General features: G+C 48.5%; 1 protein-coding gene across 2 annotated transcripts in view; it reads right to left on the reverse strand.

The window, feature by feature from the left end:
• Positions 1-22,869, reverse strand: part of Flt1 (fms-related tyrosine kinase 1) — a 178,429-nt gene that overhangs the window by 17,551 nt on the left and 138,009 nt on the right. For both annotated transcript variants that reach the window (XM_005406359.1, XM_005406358.1), the window contains 8 exons: positions 19,814-19,918; positions 15,479-15,592; positions 13,383-13,471; positions 10,379-10,535; positions 9,862-9,959; positions 8,825-8,947; positions 7,047-7,158; positions 5,545-5,644 (listed from right to left, as the gene is read on the reverse strand). In XM_005406359.1, the coding sequence (XP_005406416.1) occupies positions 5,545-5,644; positions 7,047-7,158; positions 8,825-8,947; positions 9,862-9,959; positions 10,379-10,535; positions 13,383-13,471; positions 15,479-15,592; positions 19,814-19,918 (898 nt within the window). The remainder of the gene's footprint in view (positions 1-5,544; positions 5,645-7,046; positions 7,159-8,824; positions 8,948-9,861; positions 9,960-10,378; positions 10,536-13,382; positions 13,472-15,478; positions 15,593-19,813; positions 19,919-22,869) is intronic.

The following is a 22,869-nucleotide window of genomic DNA, read 5'->3' on the forward strand; positions in this document are numbered from 1 at the left end:
CTCAATGAGTTCATGGTATTTCCAAGACCTCACAGGTCCCTGGTTAGGCTCTGCAATTAAGACTGGCGGAGAGGGCCCTGGGTACCTGACCCGCGTCACTGCCCCAAGGTGAGGTCTACACAGGTAGACTTCTGTAGTTCCTTCTCCTCTGTGCTAGGTTGCTGTGGGTGGCTGGTTGTTTTTCACTCAGCATTTTAAAACTCCTATTACAGACTGTCCTCTGACCACTGAGGCAAAAGGAGAGGCTGGGCTTCTGGATTTGAAACATCTGTCTTAATATCACAGAGGCCAAATCTTGTTCTGGGGTTCCAACATCAGCAGGTTCCTCTGTGGTTCTTCTTGTTATGGTTTGTATCTAGATGTCCCCCCAAAGCCTCATACAGTCATGGGGGAGCTGTTCAGAGGTGGCTGGATCTAAAATTTGTGGTGCTGGGATCAAGGGTGTGTGATTACAAAATCAGTCCGCTGATTAGTCTGACAGGGTGTTACACTGCCTTAGGGCGAGTAGCCTGAGTAAAATACAAGGCTAATACAAAGAGAGGGCTAAGGTGCTCTCCATGCCTGCTTGCCGTGAACTATTTCTTCTCTGCCAGGCCCCTCTGCCACACTGCCCTTCCTTGGAGCCAGCCAACTGTGGACTGAAACCTCTACACACTGTGAGCTAAATAAACCTTTCCTCCTTTAACTTTGTGTGTTGGGTATTTTGTCTCAGCAAATAGCAAAGTAACTAAGACACTTCTCTTATGCTTTAAAAGGTACTGGGGTCCCTTCTTAGTCATGTCTGCTCAGAGTAGAGGTCTATATCTACCCCTTTTTCTACAAAAACATGTCAGAGGTCTACCTATAGTGGATTATGGATTCATTCCTTTTGGGCTCTTTGTGCTGTTCATGGAATATCAATTGTACATGTCTCTTTTGGATCTTCTGAAGAGGACCCTGACTGGAAACAGATCAAAATATGAATGGCCTAGGACACTGGAACTGGGTCAGAAGCAGCCTGTAATCACTAAGTGGCCTGGAACCTCATCTCCACTCCCCTCACCCAGTGTAGGATCTGGCATGCGAGGACTCAAAATATCTGCTGACAGAAGTCAGACTGGTCTCTGGCAAGAGAGCTCAGCTCCTTCCTGAATTCTTCAGCACTGCAGATGTTCTTGTGTACAGGGAGCTGGGTGAGGTTAGCGAAAGCCCTGAGCAGCTGTAGTTCACATCCTACTCCTGCTGCAGCTGTGAGATGTGTGCCTTCATGTCACATGAATGGCTCCTGGTAGCCCTATTTTATTTCAACACATATGAGGAGGCTGACAAAGATGGTAAGAATACAGAAGGTTTAGGAAGAGAAGAAAATAGCTGGAGGAAGGTAAAATAAAGACAAGAACTAGGTGAAGCTATGGGCAAAGTTAACATGAAACATTTATAGCAGGATTTTGAGGATGTTCATGGGGCCAGCTCTATGCTTACAGGCAGCTGGTGAAAAGAAGGAGGAATCAATTTTATGATTTGTACAAGCCAGGAGTTGGAAACCACCAGTTACTTGGCAGAAATACCACTGCTATCGCTAGAATCTAACAGGAGGTCCTCGTAGATGTCTCAGCAACACTGTCACCAATCAGGCAGTCATGACTTCATCAGCCTGTTTTGTACCTTGCTTTTCAATGTTGGCCAAAGCCTTCACAGCAAAAAAAATGTCATTCAGTGACAATAATTCTGAGAGGCAAAGTAACATGTTCCAGGTGAGTTTGTCCCAAGGTCCTGGTACAACCAAGGATACAACTCTAGATACCCAGGCACTTACAGGCACCGTGCGGTCTTTGGACCACAGACCATGTCAGACCATGGCTCTAGTCTTTAGGAGAAAGCTTTCTGGTAGCATCCGGGCTTTACTTTCTGACAAGCACCTGGAAAACATATGCCCTCAGGCTTTGATTAAGGAACAGGAGCTTGTAGGGATCACACAAAGGTACGAGATCTGCAATTCCGAGAGCTGACCCTCATGACTCCTTTCCTTAATCCCGGTTCAAACCTGTGGGCTAAGACTCTTCTCAGAAGATGATTTGGGCTTCCCTGTACCTGTTTCCCTCAACTCCCAGAGACTGTGGTGGACATCAACTGGTTCTAAGAGCTGTGAGGGCCCTTTGCAGAGGGTGACACTTGGGCCACTGTCACCACTGCACTGGGACAGTTTACAGAAACTGAAGATACCAGGGAGGGGCGGGCGAACGCTGACGCACTAACTCTGGGCTTCTGTCCCTGCTTTCTGTTGGTTTTTGGTTTTTTTCCGGTACCGGGAACCGAACTCATGACCTTGCGCTTGCCAGGCAGGCGCTTTGCCGCTGAGCTAAATCCCCAGCCCCTGTCCCTGCTTTCTGAGAAGACAGAGGACAGGTGTTTCAGCACCCAAGCTCCCAACTGCCCCTGACCAGTAGTACCTCTGAGTAAGACCTCAAGGCGCCTAGGACCAGCCATCAGCCTCTAGCGGCCGGCCTTCTAGCAGCCAGTGGGCAGAAATAGCAGCGACCTACATAGTCTGCGTGATCCAATAGCGATCTCATTTTAAGGTACGTTTACATGTTTTCCTAATTCACTGCAGGTGCCAAATTATATACTCCAGAGACAAGTGGTCACCAGAGAAAAATCTGAGGGGCCTCCACCCAAGGTGCGCTGGCCGTACAGACTGGCCTGCTTCTGCCTTACCACACACACAAGCCTCGGTCCCCAAGGCTCACATCTCTAGCAATAGACAAGTGCCCGGAGGCAGGTGGAAGAACGTTAAATACAGGCCTAGATAATCTAAAAACAGTAGCAGAAGAGCTGCACCTGGAGCTCAGTGGTAGAGTGCTTGCCTAGGATGAGCAAAGCCCTGGGTTCCATCCCCAGCACTAAAAAATTAAAGGAAAAGGGTAGTAAAAGCAAGGAAGGTTTGAACTGGTGAACAAAAAGGGGCCTGTGCCTGGGGAGCAGGGAGCAGCTTCCCTTCAACAGGGGCCCCAGGCTCAGTTCCACCAGCAGTAGCACCTCACGGGAAACAGGGGCGAGCCGCTATTTGGGGGGATGCTGCCCGGTTCCTCTGATGAAGCTGGCAACACCTACAACTACCTGCTCTTTCCTAGTTTCATCTGTGGTTTCTGATTTCTAGATTCCACTCTTCTGGGCTCCAGTTCAAGAGAATCATCTTAGCAAACATTCACTGCTGTTTCACTTTTGGAAAGGCACCTGATTAAACAGGTTCTGGGCAAGGGACCAACGACTCGCCTCAATGTTACACAGTTTTCACCACTGAACAGGTTTAATAAAGGAAAGGGACACCAGTTGCACCCAAGCTGGGGTGAGGGGCCCGTGGGAAGAGTTTCCTTTCGAGCTATCACCCAAATTCCCAAGCGCGCACCACTTTAGGACAAGGTCAGGTCACGCACTCCCAGTTCTGAGAGGCTGCACTTTGTCCTCGCAGGACCTTCCCACTGATGAGCAACAAGGAGATCACTTCCTCAGCCCTCAGAGCCAGCGTGAAGGGCTGAAGGCTTGAAGCCTGGCCTGCGGAGGAAAACTTCCACAACATTTCGAAAATAAACTTCTCCACAGTTGAGGATCCACACCTCTGTCAACTCACCACTCGAGTGAGGCTCAGGGGCCGCCCAGGGGAGGTCTGTGCAAAGCCCCGAGTGTTTGTTAAAATCCAGGGCAGTCTTCAGTCCAAAGCCAGGTGGCTCCGTCCTGCTAGAGTTGTTTTACAGCAGAACCTGGCTGAGGACTGCAGAGGCCCCTGCAGATGTGTACGAGGGTGGCGGAGATCCCGGACTCAGACTGAGTTCGCAGAACTGCGCAGCAAGTGGCCTGGGCCAACTCACTGAAGTGTCTCTGTTCTCATCTGTGAAACAGAGCTAATGACAGCACCTACTGTACAGTGTTGTGAGCATCAGGTAAATTAACACACGTGAAATAGGCACTAAACAACCGCTTAGTTAAGAAATATATGTGGTAATTGCAGTTGTCATCGCTGTCGCTAATTGACAACTTAGTCATGATTTTCAGATTATATGAAAACTATAAGGACATATGCGTGGGTAGTGGAGAACCGTATCTTTTGGGGGATGTGGGGTAGAACCCTAACTTCACCACCTCTGTGGACTCGGGGGATCAGCCTGGGGGACTGGGCTGCAGATTGTCTCTTTTGCTTTGCTGCCGGGAGCTTTGTTTCCGAGAGTCCCAGTTTCCATACTTGTCCCATTCAGATTACAGCACTGCGCTGCACCGCACTCCTCCTCCTCAAGGCCGTGGGACTGTCACGCGAGACCACGTGGGGAAAACATTTAGAGAACCATAAAGCGCAAAGCTATCTCACTTCAAACCAAGTTCTTGGTGTTGTCCCTCTCTTCAAGTTGAAGGAATCAAGCGAGTAAACAGCCCCCAGGCCTGTAGCCCTCTGCAGCCCAAAGGGAGTGCTGGGACTTACTCTGCTGTCAGAAAGAAGCCAGGACACAAGCTCCCTGTGCTTTCCTGAAGAGGACCCCGTGCAAGACGGACAAGAACACCCCCCTGCCTGCTCCCACACACAGGCCCTGCCTCCGTGCCTGAGTCCTCTGTCCCCTCATCCAGCTACCCACCCGGATCTGACCTAGCTTTGTCTTGAGATGCTGAAGGAAAGAGATTGTGACCTCTGGCCGAGCCCACACTTCCTTCACTGCCCCTGGCTCCTCCCCAAAGGCCATCCCCGGCTCCAAGGACCCCATTGTGTGGTGGGATGGGGAGGGCTGCCCGCCAGCTCAGGAAAGGTGGTGCCGCCTCAGGAGGCCCAAGTCCTTGTCAGCAGCTCGGCAGAACTGCAAGTGTCATCACATTCCTGCCCAAGCCTCAAAGCGCAGAGCATGCACGAAGCCTCAGGAAGAGAGTGCCCAAAGGCAGTGAGCAAGTACAACTCGGCCACAGAGGAGCCCGGCGTCCTCCCAGAACCACGTGGCATAGCAGGGAGGCACCTGAAGAAGTCCTCTGATTCGGGCGTTTCCAGAGATCGGCTGGGCCTATTTCTAAAGGAGTCTAAGGAGGTACTGCTCGTGTAATCGTCTGTGGAGTATGATCACAGCTCCAGTCAGGAAGGCCCGCATGCCCTGCCTTCATCTCCTTCCCTGCAGTGCACACCAAGCCCGGGTAGCATGGCTGGAGCACTGTCCATAGCACTGAGAGACCTCAGCCCTGGGGTGGCTTAGCTCACAGGTTCCCCCTTGAGGAATGAGGCCAAGATCTTACATCCAGTGCCTAGCTGGTCTATTCACTGTGCTAGGATTTAGCCCTAGAAACTGAATTTCTAACTCCAGTTCTCCGCAGAGGCCTTGAAAAGTCATGTCAGTGATCAGCAGAGGAAACAGGTAGGGGCGGGGGTGATCATCCTCACTCCAGGAGAACACTCCCAGCACAGCTGGGCCCAACGAGCTGAGAGCTGAGTCCCTGGAGAAAGGAGCTACCTGCATCTTTCAAGACTGGGGTTCTCAAGTCAACCAAGCCACCCCGGGAGGCTCGCTGGAGGGTGAGCAGGGAGGGGTGCGGGCTCACATTTCAGAGGTTGCGTACTCAGGGGCCCTCATCCTCATGCCTTCCTTCAGACGACTGCAGAAGTCCTCGTCCATCTGCACTCCGGGGTATGGAGACCCGCCTGTGGGGGAGAGTTTGGGAAAACACGGGCACGTTATGGTTTCAGGGCGCCAAAGACTGTGTGGGCACAGTTCCGTGCTGGTTTCCTCCCTTCAAAGCAATACTTTAGTAATAAATCCCCAGTAACCAAATGGGACCTCAAAGTAGGTACAACACGCAGAAGAGCTCAGTGAATCTTGCTAGGGACGCACACTTGGATGGCCGGTCCTGCGGTGTTGGGTCTCTAACCATCAAAGGCCACTCCTAAATCTGACTGGTCAGGGAAAGGGGCAATCTAAAGGATCCCCACTTTGTCCCTTAAAGGAGCTCTAAAGAAATCCCATCGTTAGAGATTCATTGTTTGGATTAATGATCTCTTTTTGAAAAGCAGGTGGAAGCTGTCCATGGTGGTACCCGTCTAGAATCCCAGCACTCTAGGAGGCTGAGGGAGGAGGATCCAGAGATTAGTCTAACCTGAGCAATTTAATGAGATTCTGTTTCAAAGGCAAAAAAGTGGGGGAGAGGCTGGGGATGTAGCTCAGGGGTAGAATGCCCATGGGCTAGAGCCCCCAGTACTGCACTGCAAAAACTAAAATGAAAGATAAAACAAAGCCACAGGGCTGCGGCTAGGCTACTTGTGGAGCCCTCGTACCTCAGTGAGGATGATTTCAATTCTTGCAGCACTGCGGGCTAGTAATTATGACTTCCTAAGGGAAGGGGGGACTTGGGCTCCATCCAGGACAAAGTTGAAGGTGAGGGGTGGCAGCTGCCTGTGTGAAGGAGGCCAGAGAGCCCAGACTTTGCCCTTTGCCAGCCTGATGAGCTCAGACCCCCTACTGCCTAATCCCTTCAGGGGCATCTCTGACTGGAAGGGCGCAGGCCTCCCAGACTACTGTGTTTCAGCGCGCATACCTACGAGTCTCTGCTCGTGCTTGTCTGCACTTTCTAGTGACTGCCGTGGGTAGGAAACAGCTGGGAGATGCTCATGCTGGCACTGGACTATTGTAGGGCCACTGTGGCCGCCAAGCTGCTTTCAAAGACTGGAAGCAACAGGTGTCTGTCATCAAAAGCAGGGGAATGATTTTTACACATTACAGGAAACCAGGGATGTTACTAGGTGACTTTTACTTACTGTAAAAGTCAAGTTTTTGGCAAAGCCCAGCAGATTCTTGGCGAGCACACACGTTTGGGAGGCCTCACATTGTCACTGTGTCTGTGAGCAGATGTGGTCTGCTCTGAGCGTGGGGCCCTCAGCAAGGCTCCTAGAAACCCGCAGTGGACAGTGCTGCAGGCGGGATCAACACAAACCGGTATTCCTTACGGTTCACCCGCACAGACCAGTGTGTGGGGCTTTAGGATGTGCTGTTATCCTGGGCGGACATTTACCCCTGCGATGTCTGATCTCTCCCCTCGCCCAAATTTACCTAGGGAGAAGATTTCCCACAGCAACACTCCATAGGACCACACGTCGCTCTTGGTGCTGTAGATTTTGTCAAAGATGGATTCCGGGGCCATCCACTTCAGCGGGAGGCGGGTCTATAAGAGGGCAAGGGTGCTTTGAACAGGAAGGAATGAAAACAAAGCACACCCGACCGCAGTGCCATGGGTCTCCCGTCACAGGACACACGGCCCAGAGTGGGTTCCTAGAGCAGCCATGGTTTCCTAACCCCTACGGCTAAAGGAGGGCACTGCGTGCCACACTGACCCTCTGGTGGCGATGCGTGAATCGGATGCTCCTCCAGGGTCCCCAGCGCATCCTAACTCCATAGTCAGAAAGAAGCCTTCCCTTCAGAGAAGCCTAAATTCCACAGGAACACTGAGGGCCTGGGAGAGACCTGAGTTAGGAGACACCTGAGAATTGGTGGCAACCTCACAGGGTTTTTCCTAAGGAGAATTTTGAAAGACATTCCTCTGCAAAGAGACAGGATTTTAAGTCACGGACGGGCAGAAGCGGGTGTAACTTCCTGGGAGAACACATGCCTAGCACACAAGGCCCTGGGTGCCTTCTCCAGTAACCCCACCCGCACCCGTTCATTGACTAGGGCAGGCAAAGGCATTGGAACGGACCAAGGTGATTCAGCACTCGAGCATGTGGAGTATACGGTACTTAGGAGAATACAGGGTTGGTTTTCAAGCACACAGACAAACTGTGCTTCTCTTCCAGATAGCAGGACTCTCAGCGAGTTTGCCGGGGATTTAGGATAGGGACTGGCTGGAAATGTGGGAGAACGCAGAGACCAAAGGGGAAGAAAGAAGCGGGTGAGGCAAGGAATAGATGAGACACAAATGGACAGAGGAGAGGCAGGCTGGACAGGGAGATGCCGTCAGTGGGAGCCGGGGCTCCCGGGGAAGTTCTGGCTTTTTTAAAAAACTTTTATCAAAAACAACTACGGAATGGTGGTTCTCAAAGTATGGTCTGGGCAGCTGTGTCGGCACTGCCTAGAAACTGTTCCAAATGCAGACTCTGGGGTCTCAGCCAAGACTCACGGAATCAAGGAGGCTGAGGGTGGGGCCAGCAGACTGCAGTCCAGCAAGGCTTCTAGGCAATGCGCAGGCAAGTTTAAGAATCAGTGCCGTGGAACAATCCTCAGACCCCAGATACAAATGGACACCTCAGGGTAGAGGCCAGAGAAGAGAGGACACAGGAAGTCACTCACCGAGTGACAAATAACACTGTGTTCAAAAACAAAATGGGGAAGAGAGGCCAGCGTGAGGCAGCGGGGAGATGCGAGAAAGGAAGGCGCACACAGAGGTAAGCGATTTCCTCCTCAGCAAGATAGTCCCCTTCCTTCCCCACCCTTTCCGGAGGTACATGCACCTGCTCAATCAATCATCCGGGTTTATTTGAGGGACAGAGTTCGGCCTGTTCATTTCAGTAGTACAAGAACTCCACCCGAGTCCAAGATGGGATGACATGGTCTCACCAGGCCCCAACAAATGGTCTCAGGCTAGCAAGTCACAGACACCAGTGCCTGAAGGACAGCTATCAGGCTGGGGGCTTACAGAAAAACATCCAGAAGGCATTGTCCTTTCTGAGCCTCCTGTGAGGGCCCGCCACTAGAAACTCATCCCGATTGCTTGTCTTCACGTCACAGTTTTCAGGGACTACTGCCAACGAAGTGTAAATATTTACCAAGGGTTTTTGGCTATGGCTTAAAATGATAGGGCACAAATGAGTCAAATAAATATCAAGGTGACTTACATCTCCTTTTCTCACATAATCGGGGTTTTTATAAATATCCCGGGCCAGGCCAAAATCACAAATCTTCACCACATTGTTCTCGGATAAAAGGATGTTCCGTGCTGCCAGGTCTCGGTGAATGCACTATAATAAAACAGTTGCATAATCAACGCACTTCCTAACCGAACCAGCTAATTTCCTGCGCCTGCTTGGTGTCTTATTCTTAATTTGAGGGTCTATTTCACATGCAGTGAAGGAAGTGACTCCTACTGAGCAAGGAGTTACCATAAACACGAAGCACTTCTTTACGAATATGGGTCCCTTGAGGCTCCAAAGTTAAGAAATGCTCTGAATCCGCTGGCTATTGTTCTACAAATGGCATCCTGGTCAACCGGATTGGCAGTCTGAGTTTCACCACAGAGCAAAACTTCCCATGGTGTTCTGAGGGGCGGATATCAGGTCTCTGGACAGCCGGGGTTTGGTGGGAGGGTTCCACAGGCATGTACTGACCGGTCTCCTGTAAAGGCACGTCCTCTAAGATTCTGCACAGTTTTAAAACTGGGCACTGTGGAAAACGGTTGCCAGATTTGCCCAGTCCAAACCTGGTGAGATTCTCCCCTAGAATTAAGTCCTACTCTCTAGTACCCTGGGCTCCTCATTCACAAAGCTCTTCATACTTGGGCAATTTAAGGTACTTGTGGTGATGTTTTATTCTACATTTAAAAACATGGGTATATCCAACTACTAGGACAAGTGGATTTACAGCAGAAGAGTAGGTCTGACACAGCAAAGAAGAAAAACAGCAGAGGAAAGTATTCTGAAAGTTTTTACCATAAAAAAATGATAAATATTTTAGGAAATGAATAAGTATAACCTCATTTAAACACTATGCAATGTATACATGTATGGGAACATAGTCCATAACATGTACAAATTTTATTTCAATATATTAGTTAAAAATAAATGTTAAAAATATATAAAACAAAAAATTTTTTAAAACCTCTCCTTATCCCTAATATTTTTTTAAAAGAAGAAAAATAGTAAAGAGATAAGCTGACCTTTCTGGAGGACAAAAACTCCATGCCTCGGGCTACTTGAAAACTGTAAGAAATTAGATCTTCCATGGTGATGGGCTGCTTGTAGAAATCATCAGAATCTGCAAAGCATTAGAGTTGTAACTGTTTGTAATGGCCCTTGTTATTCCACCAAATCCCAGTTTATTGGAACAATGTTAGCAAAACATAAAACAAACCAAGAAGTGGATCAGAATTCATCTGCAAGAGCACTGGAGTTTCAAAATCCAGCAGCAGAGAGCCCAGCCCATCGGACCCAAGCATGACGGGGGCTGGGGAACCTCTTAGGACAAAAAGGCCCAAGGGGAGGCAATCCACAGTTCCCCGTCAAAATTAGTAACTCTGTAAATAATCTTAATTCAAATCTTATCTCCTCAGGACATTACTCTTCGAGTCTCCTACGGATGTTTATTAGGGTGATAAATAAGAAAAAAATGTCTGAGATGCACGGTGCATTGTAAAAATATCCCAGACTGTAGGACAGGAAGGAATTAATACCTACCCTCCTCTTCCTCCACATCACTCAGACTTTTATCTTCCTGAAACCCAGAGCTGGCGAAGCTCTCGCTGCTGGTGACACTGTCTAGCCTGGGTTTCTTGTCCTGTTCCAGGCCCGGCTCGGGATTTTCTTTCTTAGGCTCCGTGTGTAATGCCGCATCCTTAGAACAGACCGAGGGGGACATGGATGAAAGGGCGCCTGGCACGGGAATGGAGACCCCGGTCCCTGAGCGGGCAATCACCTGACTTGGAGGGTGTCGTTACACAAAACAGATACCGAATTAGCAGCAAGGCAGCACACCACCTGGCTACTTCTGGGGTTGTGCAGACTTCACCACACTTGTGTGGGCTTCTGGACATCATCTTGGGTCAGACAGAAGATGAACAGTAGTGGTGACCACTGAATGCTAACTGTAATCTCCCAACAGTTCTATGAAGTGGTTCTTAAACATGGGGAAAAGGGTTCCAAGACAGAATGTAAGCAGTCCAAGTCAGACGCAGAGAGTAAATGGCAGAGCCTGAGCCCAGATCTGGCCAACTCCTGTTTGTGTTCTTCATGCCTCTCTATCACATATGCCACCTCGTGAAAGATGACGTGAACCTTAATGTTCACGTCCTCACTCAGATGATGTGAAAGAGATCCCAAGCGCAACTGGGGCTCCATTTTGTTGTGGTCCCTGCGGGAGGTTCCAAGAGAAGGCTACAGTTACTGATTTCTCTGGTCTCTTTGGAGAAGGCGGGAACCACAAATTTCTTTTGTTTTCCTCTTCCCCTCAAAACTGATGCAGGTTGGTCAAGGCCTTCCATTCTGAACTGGGCAGCCACATTTTGGTATATATTCTGGGTCTTCCATTGATGAAGCAATCGTAAACAAATCACCTTACTTTTCTGGGTTTCATTTTCCTCATCTGAAAACCTCTGTCCCAGTTTACAACTCGTAGCAAAAGGGATAGGCTCTGGCTGTTCGCGTAGCGTGAGAAAAGATTTTTACTGCATTTGGTTATTTGTCTGGTAAATGAGATCCTAGCAACTTGGCACATCCAGTGGCTTTAGGACTGGATCACACACCCGGCCTCGGCTGTGCTGGAGGCAGTTCTGACACAGGGGCTGAGAGCGCACAGCGGAGCCCCTTGTCCTCCTGCGCACCAGCAGTGTTAGCCTTAGTCAGCCTCCTCGTCTTCCCTTGGTTTTTCTAGAAATGCCACAAAGCAGAGTGATCCCTCCACCAGAGGGCACAGTAGGAGCAAGCAGAGGGTAGAGTGGAAGCCTCCGGAGAGAAAGCCCTAACAGACCCAGAGAGAGCCACGTTCCTGCCCTGAAAGAGACCTCGCAGTGTGGCAGCAGGGAGGCAGGCCTTGGAGTGAACATCCGCCGTCCGCTGAACTTGCCATCCTGCAGGGCCCGTGGGGTATTCTGTTGCCTTAGCTCTTCCTAGGTACGTTCCTGGTTTCACACTGCCGGTCTGTTCAACCAAGATACTGGTGTCTCCAGTTAAATGAAACATTAGGGGATGTGATAATGGGCCAGCTGTCCAGCAGCTCTTTTTTTTTTTTTTTTGTCTTGGAGACACGTCTCCCTGTGTTGCCCAGACTGGTCTTGAACTCCTGGACTCAAAAAATGCCCCCATCTCAGTCTCCCGACTAGGCAGGACTGCAAGCATGTGTCACTACACCTGGGTATGTCCAGTAGTTCTTGTGTGTGTGTGAAGACTTTTGCCAGTGTGACAGAGATGGACATCATCCTTTGATGTCTGAAATTTCATCCCCTCTACAGAGCAGTGGCAGTGAGTTGAAGTCAACCAATCTTTTCCTTCCCCCGGCCCCAGCCGTACTGGAGATGCAACCCAAAGCCTCACACATGCAGGGAAGCTCACTACCACCTGGCTACATCCCCAGCCCACACCCAATCTTCCTATCTCACCGAGTCAGTGATGATGCTGATGATTACCTTTACTGAGCGCTTCACTGAGAGATTTTCAACCTTCCAACAGTCCCATCAGCTGGGCTCTATTATTAGCTCTGTTTAAGACCTGAAATAACTAAGACCTAGAGATTAACTTGCCTAAGATGCCAGATTTTGTAAGAGGAAGACACAGGATTTAAATCTAGGAACTCTGATTCTGAAGTCAGAGGGCTTAACCTCTGTATTAGAGATTTTCATCACTATTATTGCTGATTACTTGCTAATAATGTTAAATCATTGCCTCCTGGATTTCTACTCAGAGAAGAACACAGCATTCGTGCCACATGTCACATTGCAAAGTATCAATTGTTTGCCCTCAGATCTTGGACACAGGTGTTTTGCATTTTGTTTTTGCTGGTGCTAGGAATAGAATTTAGGGTTTTCACATGCTAGGCAAGCGCTCTACCAATAAGCTGCATCCTCAACCCCCTAGGTGTTCATTTTGTTTCATAGCTTTTACTTAGCGGATAAGACTAATTTAGAGTCAGTTAAGGATGACACAGGTGTGGAGGGTGTGGAGCGGGAGAAAGGGCAGTCAGAAGTGAACAAAATCATTTCCAGCTCTGGCCCCACCACTGCTGACTGTACAAACAGATCATTCAGTTTACTGTGTCCTTAATTTCCCTAATAAATGAAGACAACTGTATCTGGCAACATCTTTCTTGAAACAAGTGACTCAGAGAGAGACTGACAGAGACAGAGAGAGAGAGGAAGAAAAGAGAGAGAAGGAAAGTTACCAAGATTATTTGATAGTTGTTTAGGTAAGTGGCTAATAAATTTGACCCCCAGTTATCAGTGCACACTGAGATTAAGTCAGCCTGCACATCTTCCACAGTCAGTCTTTGAGCTATCCACAAAAAGGTATGACACATTACCATGGAAGGAAGACACAGACAAAGAAGAACAAAACTTGAGTTTTAAGTCTAACCATTAACAGAATGATTGATAGAGGTTTCTCCTGTTTTATGCTGCCATAGCCTACATGCCACTGCTATCAAAACAAACAAACAAACAATATAAAACAGCTCCACCTTTAAAACCCTTACCTTGTTGAGAAAGAATAAGTCACGTTTGCTCTTCAGGTAGTTGGATAGATTCCCATATTTGCAGTATTCGACAATCACCATCAGAGGCCCTATGGGCAAAAAGCAGCACATATTCAGCCATGCCAAGTCAGCCAACCCTTTGCCAGCCTTCAGCTGCCTGATAAATCTCCGACCAAATTGTCCTTATATTTGGAGAGCCTAGGTGTGCAACCTAGGGATGAGAGACTGTGAATATGGTGATTTTTTTTTTGAATTTAGTATGAGAAGAGGTTTTAAAAATACAATAGAAATAGAAAATGAAGATAGGTGGGAGAGGGACAGTGCGGGAGCAGAAGAAAGAAGAGGCAAAGAAATAACTTTCAGGAGCAGACAGGCAAAAGCCAGCCATCTTCTGCCCCCGCTAGGCAGGCCCTGGTGAGGGGTCACTGTCACACTAGCCTCAAAGTTACTAAGCAGGTTCTTTCTGCCTCTCAGGTGGAAAACGGGTTACCTAGCCTGTCTCGCCAGCAGCATGGCTGCCTGAGAGTGTCTGCACATCTGCTGTGGGGCTTGTGAGAGGCAGTAAAGCTTTGCTTTACAGCAAACTTTTTATAAACAACCAGGTAGTAAATATTTCAGGGTTTGCAAACCGGCCAACTATTCAATTCTGCCCGTGTAGTCTTGAAATGGACCTTGTTAGTATAACCGAGGAATATGACTAAGCTCCAACAAAATTTTACAAACACAGAAATTTTCATTTCTTAGTTCTTGTCCCAACTATTTAAAAAAGGTCAAAAAGCATTCTACGCCAAGAGGCTGGTGGTCATTTGCCGCCACTGATCTAGGCAAGCTGTGTGCTGCTGAGCTACACCCCCAGCCTCTGCCGCCCCTGTTCCAGTGGAAGCCAGCTGTTGAAAGTGGTCCACCTGCACTGGGGGCCCAGGTGGTATCCTGAAGACGTCCCAGCTCATAGACCCCTGTGAGCAGAAGGACCACTTCCGGCTCAAAGCGGAAATGACCCGGGCTGTTCCTGCCGGCAGCATGCTGGGAGCCCGCCCCCTGCCTCGGTGAAAAAGACTCTGGCTCTCTGCTGCTTCTTAGAGGCTCACAGAGGCAGGGGCTCATCTCTGTAGAGTAGATTTCTGTTACCACTAGGACATTCCTGGGTTTTAAATGTTTGCTGGGCATCCTTGTCTTACCCTCAGGGTTCCCGAACGGAAGTCGCTTCCAGAGTTTTTGAATCTCCCTAGTGAGCAGGTTCAATCTCTGCGCCTGCCCAGAGTCCAGCAGGAAGGGCTTCCCTTCTGATGCCCAACTGGAGGTGGATGATCTCATTAGCCTTACTTGGTTTTACAGGTGCCGCACTGTGGCAAACAGAACGAGGCTGCAGCAGCAGGAACTTTAGAAAAGCTTGTCGAAGGATGACAGAGGACTGTGGGGCTCTGTCTAGGTTACTGCGACTGTATTTCTGGCCTCTCTGCCCCTTAATTCCCCTTTAACCTACTAGTCCTAGCAGGTAGGTCTTCCTTAATGCTCCTTCACCCTCCTTCCTTTGTTGGGAGCTCGGAGAGATTTGTGTGCACAGTTCCTTTGCACCTCTCTCTTTGGCTCCTGTAACAGGTACACATCTACAGCCAGGCGCTAACCTTGCCATAGAGGAGGAAAGAAAGATTTGCAAGAGCAAGCTGGAGCCTCAGTCCTAAGGCACAGCCCTATTCCTGTCCCTTGCGCCAGGGGGAAAGGCCTGTTGCGTGGTGGGTGTGAAGGGAAGGGCCCTTTGTTGCCCACCTTACTGTAAGTGATTCATACGTAAAAGTTCAAGGAATGTGCCATCTTTTACACTTCCAGTCATTCTCCCTTAAAGTCGTCATGAAAGAAAAATGCCCTCCGACTGACCCAGAGCTTGTGAAAAGAGATCTAAAAGGGAGCCAGTCACTCCTGAAGCTTGAACCTTACTAGGAAGGTATTTCCAAGGTGGTTGCACCCTTCCATAAATGTTTCTGGAGCTATTGAAGTGAGGAAGGGCAGGGGTGCAAGGACAGAAGGAGCTGGATATCAGAGAGCTCGTCTCTCAGCAGGGGCACGGAGGTGGAGCAGACGCTCCCCTTCTCTTTTACCTCCTTGCTTGGTGCAGGCTCCCAGCAGATTCACAACGTTCAGATGGTGTCCAATGTGGGTCAAGATCTTGAGCTCAGTCATCAGGGCTTTGTACTCATTGGCTGTGGCTCCCTCTGTGAGAAGCAAGGAAAAGTCAGGGTGACAGGACAATGGGCTCCTTCCACCGGAGGCCGCATTCCTGCCCCCCTTGTTTGTCAATGCTCCACTGACTGCTTCATTAACTTCCTCATATTCTGTAGAAAAGGCCAAGACTCCAGAGTGTTTTCATTGCTCTGACCCTCCTGAGCCAACATCCTTTTGATTACAGTGAGGCCCAGTGTGGTGAAGGTGTTAGCCACTGAATGTTTCCCCTTGGTGGACCTAGTTTTGTTTAGCAGTGCGCTGACTCAGAGCTGGGTACCTAGCGACAGCGCCTTCTAAAGGCTTGCCTTGTAGCACAAACAGGTGCAGCGAGAACTCTCCAAGCAGGGCAGGCACGCAAGCTTCCCCTCTTTCTTTCTCCTTGTGTAGGGAGTCGGAGAGAAGGAGCATAAGGGGCCTGCAAGGGCAGGATGGCTGTTTCTGTGATCATCTTTGCAGTGTGTTACTTTCTCCCTATCCTCTTCCGTTCCTGGAGTCTCGGGGTTATCTCAGGCTATGAAGCCATCTGACTTCAACTTCGTTCTCAGAGATGAGCAATTCCAGTTCAAGAATTAGCAAAGCCTAACGCCTGAATTGAATTTGTCCTGTTTGTTCTTAGTGGTTAATTTCTACGGAATTTAAAAAATTACATTTATCTTCAGAAATATAAAAGTCAAGTGATGTTGCTGCAACATAGTCCAACAGTGTGAGTTGGAATAAAAAGTATGGAGAGGGCAGGGAGATAGCTTGGTGATAGAATGCGTTTATGGTATGCACAAGGTCCTGGGTTCAATGCCCAGCACCAAAACACAGACAAAACAAAAAGGATTTAGAGTAAAAGGATCAAAGTCAAAGTATTAAGTCATTCCACCCTACTTATCTACCTAAAGTGACCCCTTTAATAGTTTTGTACACTGGTAGATACTGAAAATGGTCATATTTTGAGGGTTTACATAAATGGAATCATTTGTACGTATTTTTAAAATTTGTCTTTTTCCACCTTTTAATATATCAGAGATTGCTTCTAGGCACACGAGCAACCCTAACATTTTATTTTTGTTTGTTTGTTTGTTTTGGTACCAGAGTTCAAACTCAGGACCTTGCACTTGCCAGACACGTGCTTATGGCACTGAGCTATATTTCTGGCCTCAGAGATTGTTTCTATTACTTTTATTAATAGTGTTCCTGATAGTTAGACTGTCTACAGTTTTTTACTGTGATGAATAATGCTATAGTAGAAAGCCTGTGTAGCATCTTGGTTCACATATGCAAGTATTTCTGCAGGGTCAGGTCCTGGAAGTGGTTAAAAGTGTATGCACTGAACTGTGTAGATGTCGGCATGACATTTCATAAGCACAAATCATTTTTTAATAATAACCAGATACCCTTCAGAAGCCTCCCAGTAGGAAGAGTTTGGCTTACAGTAGATGCTCAACAGATATTTGTGGATAAATAAACAACATGGTTATACTTCTCGTTTCAGACATGGGTGTAAGGTCTTAAAAGGTTAAGGTTTTGCTCAGAGTTACTTTGAAAGAGCTTCTGACGTTATGGCCTTTGTTTGACATTTTGCCTTTTCTCTTTCTGCCTAAGACAGATGGCTAACCATTCAGCAAGAATGCTGGATGACAGTGGTTTCTTAGAAAGTTTCTAAGAGTGGGTGATTTGGCAATCTTTTTCAACCAATGCCGATGGTTTAAAAATGTTCTTAAAAAGATATTATGCACAGGATCTCTATATGATTTCTGTATTACATAGAAGAGATCTTGTGGTCTTTTCCAAAAGATCTTTGCTGCCTTCAAACTCCTCCTTTAACACAGAAAAAGCCCAGTCCTGTTGCTCACATTGCTTCCTTACCCTTTTTTTTTTTGTACCGGGAATTGAACTCAAGACCTCACGCTTACCAGGCAGGCACTGTGCCGCTGAGCTATGTCCCCGGCCCGCCTCCTTTCTACTAGGCAGGGGCACAGGTGTGATACGTGGTGCACAGAATAGCACAGACAGCCTGGCCTCCTAGACATGGCGTGTGTCACAAGCGGGGAGTTGGGACCAGCTGATAAAGCAGATCTTCCAGATTCCATTCGGTTTATGTCTGGGAAGGGTTCTGAATCGTTTCCCTGAAGCGGGCTGCAATCATGTTCAGGGGTTGGGAGCAATGACCAATCCAAGGGGGCCAGGTCTCTGCTGCCCCCCTTTTCTGCCATGGTGGCTTGAGGGAAAGAAGAGTTCACTCAGGCTGGAAGACTCAGACACAGACCTGTACTATGTTTGCGCTGAGCGGCTGTGCAGCTTCACAGGCTGTTGAGCCTCTCTGGGCCTTGCCTGGAGCTGATATCTACCTCAGGAGGAAGCAGCCATTTTGTGTGGTCCATGCTAATAGAGTGCCTGGTCTGGTTCTTTCTCACGTAAAAGATGTGCTGATGCCACCTCTCTTTAGGGTCTGGGGCTGGGGGCGTGTGCTGCCGTGGCACTATTGTCACACAAATGCCTGCCATTGTCTGAGTTGTCCACTCCCAACAGAAGTCCTAACGGGCTGCACAACTTCCCAGGCTGCTTTCAGAGTAGTGCTGTCAGGTTCCTGCTCAAGTGCTTTTGTTTCGGCACATAATAACGTACACATTTATGAGTACAGGGATGACTCAGTGTGTGTGTGCAGTGCGTAATGATCCAACCAGGGAGCTTGGTGTTTCCACCTCCTTCAACATTGCTTTGTGTTGGAAACCTTTAAACTCCTCTCTTTGTGTTTTTTATAAAATACGTCAAAAACTGTTACAGACTGTAGAACAGCAGACCCTGTTCCTCTTGTCTTAGTTTTGGTACCGTGACTCAGGCCCCTGACGAGGGCGGCTCTCTGAGGTGGAGCGCAGTCCTGAGTGGTGGAGAGGAGGAAGGCCTGAGAATCCTCACACCCAGCTCTCTCCTGATGTCCGATTGGTTGGATTCACAGCTTCCTAGGCCTCAGAATCCCCCAACAACATCTTAGGGACTTTGGAAAACTGCGCACAGCTACTTTTCAGTGCTGTTTCTTTCTGGTTTTGGAATTTTTTTTTTTGTTTTTTTTTTAGAGTTTTGTGCATTTTAGTTTTGTAATCTTAAAGCAAACTGAAGTAACAAAACTCTATCACAAATGAGGAAATGAGGTATTTCATTTCATTCTTCTTATTATTTTCGTTGTTGTTGTTGTTTTGTCTTTTTGAGACAGGGTCTCGCTATGTAGTTCAGGCTGGCCTTGAGCACACTTTGTAGCCCAGGCAGGTCTCAAACTCCAACGATCTTCCTGTCTCAGCCTCGTGAGTGCTGGGGTTACAAGTATGCGCCACCGCACCTGGCTCTTCTTATTATTTTGGATGGTACCAGGGGTTAAACCCAGAGCCTTTGCACTGCGTTATATTCCAGCTCCAACCCCCTTTTTTTAAAACTTTGAGACAAGCTTTCTAAGTCACTAAGTTACCCAGGCTGGACTCAAACTTGTGATTCTCCTGACTCAGCCTCCCAGAGTAATGGGATTATAGGCCTGGGCTACCATGTTGGGCTATATTTCGACACTTTAAATACCGTGAATCTTTGAGATGCTTGAGATGTTTAGTGTGTAGCTTTTCACTGAATTTCCTTTTCAGTCGGTCTCATGGTGATAGGCATAAAGCAGAGTGTGACTTGGCGCTCCCTCCCAGGGCTTTACAGCTGTTGTATGAGGCGTGTAGCTTTCATACTAGAAAGACACAGTTCAATTTTATACTTTCTAAGAAGGAAATGTTTTATGCTTAGGGCTTGCCAGCAGGAGACAGTTTAAGGTTCTGACCAAGTAAGTCCTGTCTTTATAGCTGGGGCAAGTTCCCGCCAGACCTGTGGGTCTGTGGTGTCAGTTCTGTTTCCGTTACACTGTTGCAGTGGATTGTGCCAGCATTTTGAACCTATGCCACAGTGGCTGCAGGTCCCTGGTGTCTCGTCTGAGATAAAAGACTGTACGGTGACACAGATTATTTTCCCATGAGCTGCTTTCTGATCTGGACTGTGGTTCACGAACAAGATTACTCTCAGCTAGTGTGGGCTCTGTCTAAAAGCTCTGGAGCAGCGGGACCTGCAGCAGTGAAGAAACTGACATGGCCAGAGCAGAAATAGCTAGTGCTTATGCCCAGGCTGTGTTCAGCTTGCACCAGCACTTAGGGGCTTCCTGAAGGTGACAGGTCAGCCGGCAGCCCAGCTGGCATACACACCTTTCAGCATTTTCACAGCCACAGTCCGGCAAGTGGGGGACTTCTTGATGCCAAATGCAGACGCTTGAACCACTTTCCCAAATGCCCCTCTTCCCAGTGACTTGCCTGCAATGAAAAGAAGACATTGATTTGTTTGCCAAACCAGTAGGGCGAGTAAATCTTTTTTCAGGAAGGAAATGCCTTTTCCTATGTGTGGTGTGAGGCATGTAGCTTTGAACGGAATCTCTGATGAACTGACCCCAAAGGAGACATAATAAGGGACACTTTTCTGGGGTCTCTTCCTTTCTTTCCTCCATCTCTGAGGCTCCCACATCCTTCAGTAGGTCCCTGGCAGGCATTCAGCAAAGGTAAACGGCCAGTTTCCTTTTCACAGAGTCCTGGGGGGCGGGGGGAGCCTGAGTGGTCTCTCCATGGCTCAGTAATATCCCCAAGAAGCCCTCTCTGACAGAAATCCCTTTGCTTGCCACTTAAGGTTATTTCTTCTACGCTGGCTTCAGCAAAAAGAGCAGAATCAAGATTGATAGTGACTCTGCTGGGTTTTAATAACGTTTTATAACTTAAATAAACACAAAGTCGCTTTTCACACTTCCTTGCCAGGCAGAATATTCTCTGGCAAGTGTAGAGCATTATTATACGATCGTTACCGATCCTGTGGCTCCGTGCATGAGCCCATCAACCACTGGTAGTAATTTGTTTCATCCCCGGAGAGGTGGCTGCCAAATGCAATAACAAAGCAAGAGTTCTTGCATAGCACTCCTGGTTGTACCGCAGAATGGCTGTTAGTACGTTCCTGTCCACTCCCCTCCTCTACCTTGAATGAGCCAAGGTGACTCAGAGGGGTAAGGATACTCGCCCGGTGCTTGATGTACAGAAAGCCCCTGTGTAGTGAGTGCAAAATAGCAGCATTGGGGAATTCACCGGATGCCCAGAGAAACTCTCATACAGTCAGAGATAACTAGCGGGGCCTGGGAGTCCGTGGAGCGGGGACGGAAGAACCCTGTCCTTTGGGGAAGACACCCCCTGGAATACCTAGCTCCCTTTCAAATAGGGGGACTTTGTTTTTGCACCAGCAGGAAACAGAGCTAAATAGAATTCGGAGAAACACTCCATCTCCAGCTGAAAGAAGAGCAGGCAGAGAAATCACTGTTTGGGGGCACTTCTGGGGGAAAATGTAAACAAGAAAACCGCTGATCAAATGTAAATCTCGGTGGTTAGAATGTTTAATTTGACACAAGCCCTTCTTCTCCAATCAGGTTCCCTTTGCTAGCCTGCTTTGATAGCGTGCCTTCCTTCACCTGACGAACCTTCTACCCTCCCCTTCGCCCTCCCGCTCCAGCCCCTCCTCCAGAGGAGAATATATGTATGCTGTCTGAGGGTCTCTTAGAAGGTTTGTGATAAAGCTTTGGCGCTCCCTGCTCAGCCCAGATCCTTTATCATTTCATGTACAACTGCTCAGTGCCAAAAACGTCTTCAGTTTGCCTCTGCCTAATATCTTCTCCTGCCCACTACTCCAGGGGTCCAGGGGACATTTCCGTTACCAGTGTGGCTGTTTCTGCATCTGTCGCGGAGGGGCATGTGCCGATTTAGGAGGGGGACGCTGGTGGCATGACGTGCTTTTCCTCTGGCCAAATGTGCACCTGTGGGGACTACCAGGCACCGTTCCTCCCAGAGCGTACAACGTGGGCAGAGATACGATCTGATTCCTTTTTCCTGTAAAATGGTCCAAGGACTAGAGTAGAACGGGAACTCCTAAGTTAAAAAGCATCCAGCGACCCGTGAAAATGCACATGGAAATCACATGGGTGCAGAGCTCTGGCAGATAGTTTCTCCAGATTGGCAAAAATTGGTGCATTTTGAGCAGCTGTTTCTTCCCTGCTCTATTTAGGATAACAACAACGTTTTCCTTCCATACTGCCTTTGCCTGTCAGTATGAAAAGCGTCCTGAGCCTGTGAAATGTCAGGGTCATCTCTCCACACACTCCTAAGGCGCTTGCTTGTTCGGGGAACATGAAATCCTCTCCCTTTCCACAACTGCAGCCCCCACACATTCCCTCCGCAGCCGCCACAACACACTTTGTTTTAACAAGTGTTTGGGGGCTCTGCTTCTGTCAGTGAGGGCGCACTGCTTCTCCCTTGACTTCTCTGTCTTTTCATTTATACCCTTGGAAGCCGACTCCTGCCTCATGAAACAGCATGAAGCTATTATGGGCTCTTTAATCCCATGCAGACCCCTGCTTCCAGTTTCAGACAGCCCCGTCGCACTGAACTTGACCTCATCTTGCTCTTTTCCCTTGAAACTCGCCTTTGTGTTGCCTGGAATGCTACTAACTAGCTCAGAAATGGATTAGGTCATTGTCATACTATGCCGGGATGCTGGAATCTCCTCCAAGTATGTCCTGGATTACCCAGGACCCCCGGCCACTTGAGAGAGCGCAGGGCAGCATGGACTGAGCCCTTCTCTAACTTTGGGGGAGGGTGCTATTCTCACCAGAGGCAACACCCGCCCTGCCACCGTGCACTTGCCGAATTCCAGACGCCCTCGGTGGTTTCCCATATTAGGTAATTCCGCCTTGAAATTATTTTCCAATAGAGAGATGCAATGTCAGACGTTATCCTACCCTCTGAGATCAATTTACAGGAATGAAGTCTCTCCCCCAGGGTTAGTGAGGAATCATGAAAAAAAACAAAAAAACAAAAAAACGGAGTTCTTCTCTTTCTGGATTTCAGGAATTTCAATGGTAGCAACAACCTTTGACCCAAGACTCAGCTGTATTCATCTATCAGCTATTATCAATTCTGACTTCCTTCCCCAGGGCTGCTAATAGTAACCAATGGAATAGATACAGCTGAAACCACTCCTTGCTCTGTGTATTTCGCTACACTTCCAACCCCAGCGTAACTCTGCCCATCCAACCATCCTTTTCACCCCATCCATCTGGACACAATCGTGGTTCTTTTCACTTGTGCAGCGTTACTTCAGATTGCTTCCTGTCATTTATTTGGCTTAGAACACAGCGAAGTCGGGGGCCTTCTTGCTCCCACGTTAATCAGAGGAG

This window comes from Chinchilla lanigera, unplaced genomic scaffold (genome assembly GCF_000276665.1).
Source record: "Chinchilla lanigera isolate Chin_1 unplaced genomic scaffold, ChiLan1.0 scaffold00096, whole genome shotgun sequence".
NCBI classification, from domain to species: domain Eukaryota; kingdom Metazoa; phylum Chordata; class Mammalia; order Rodentia; family Chinchillidae; genus Chinchilla; species Chinchilla lanigera.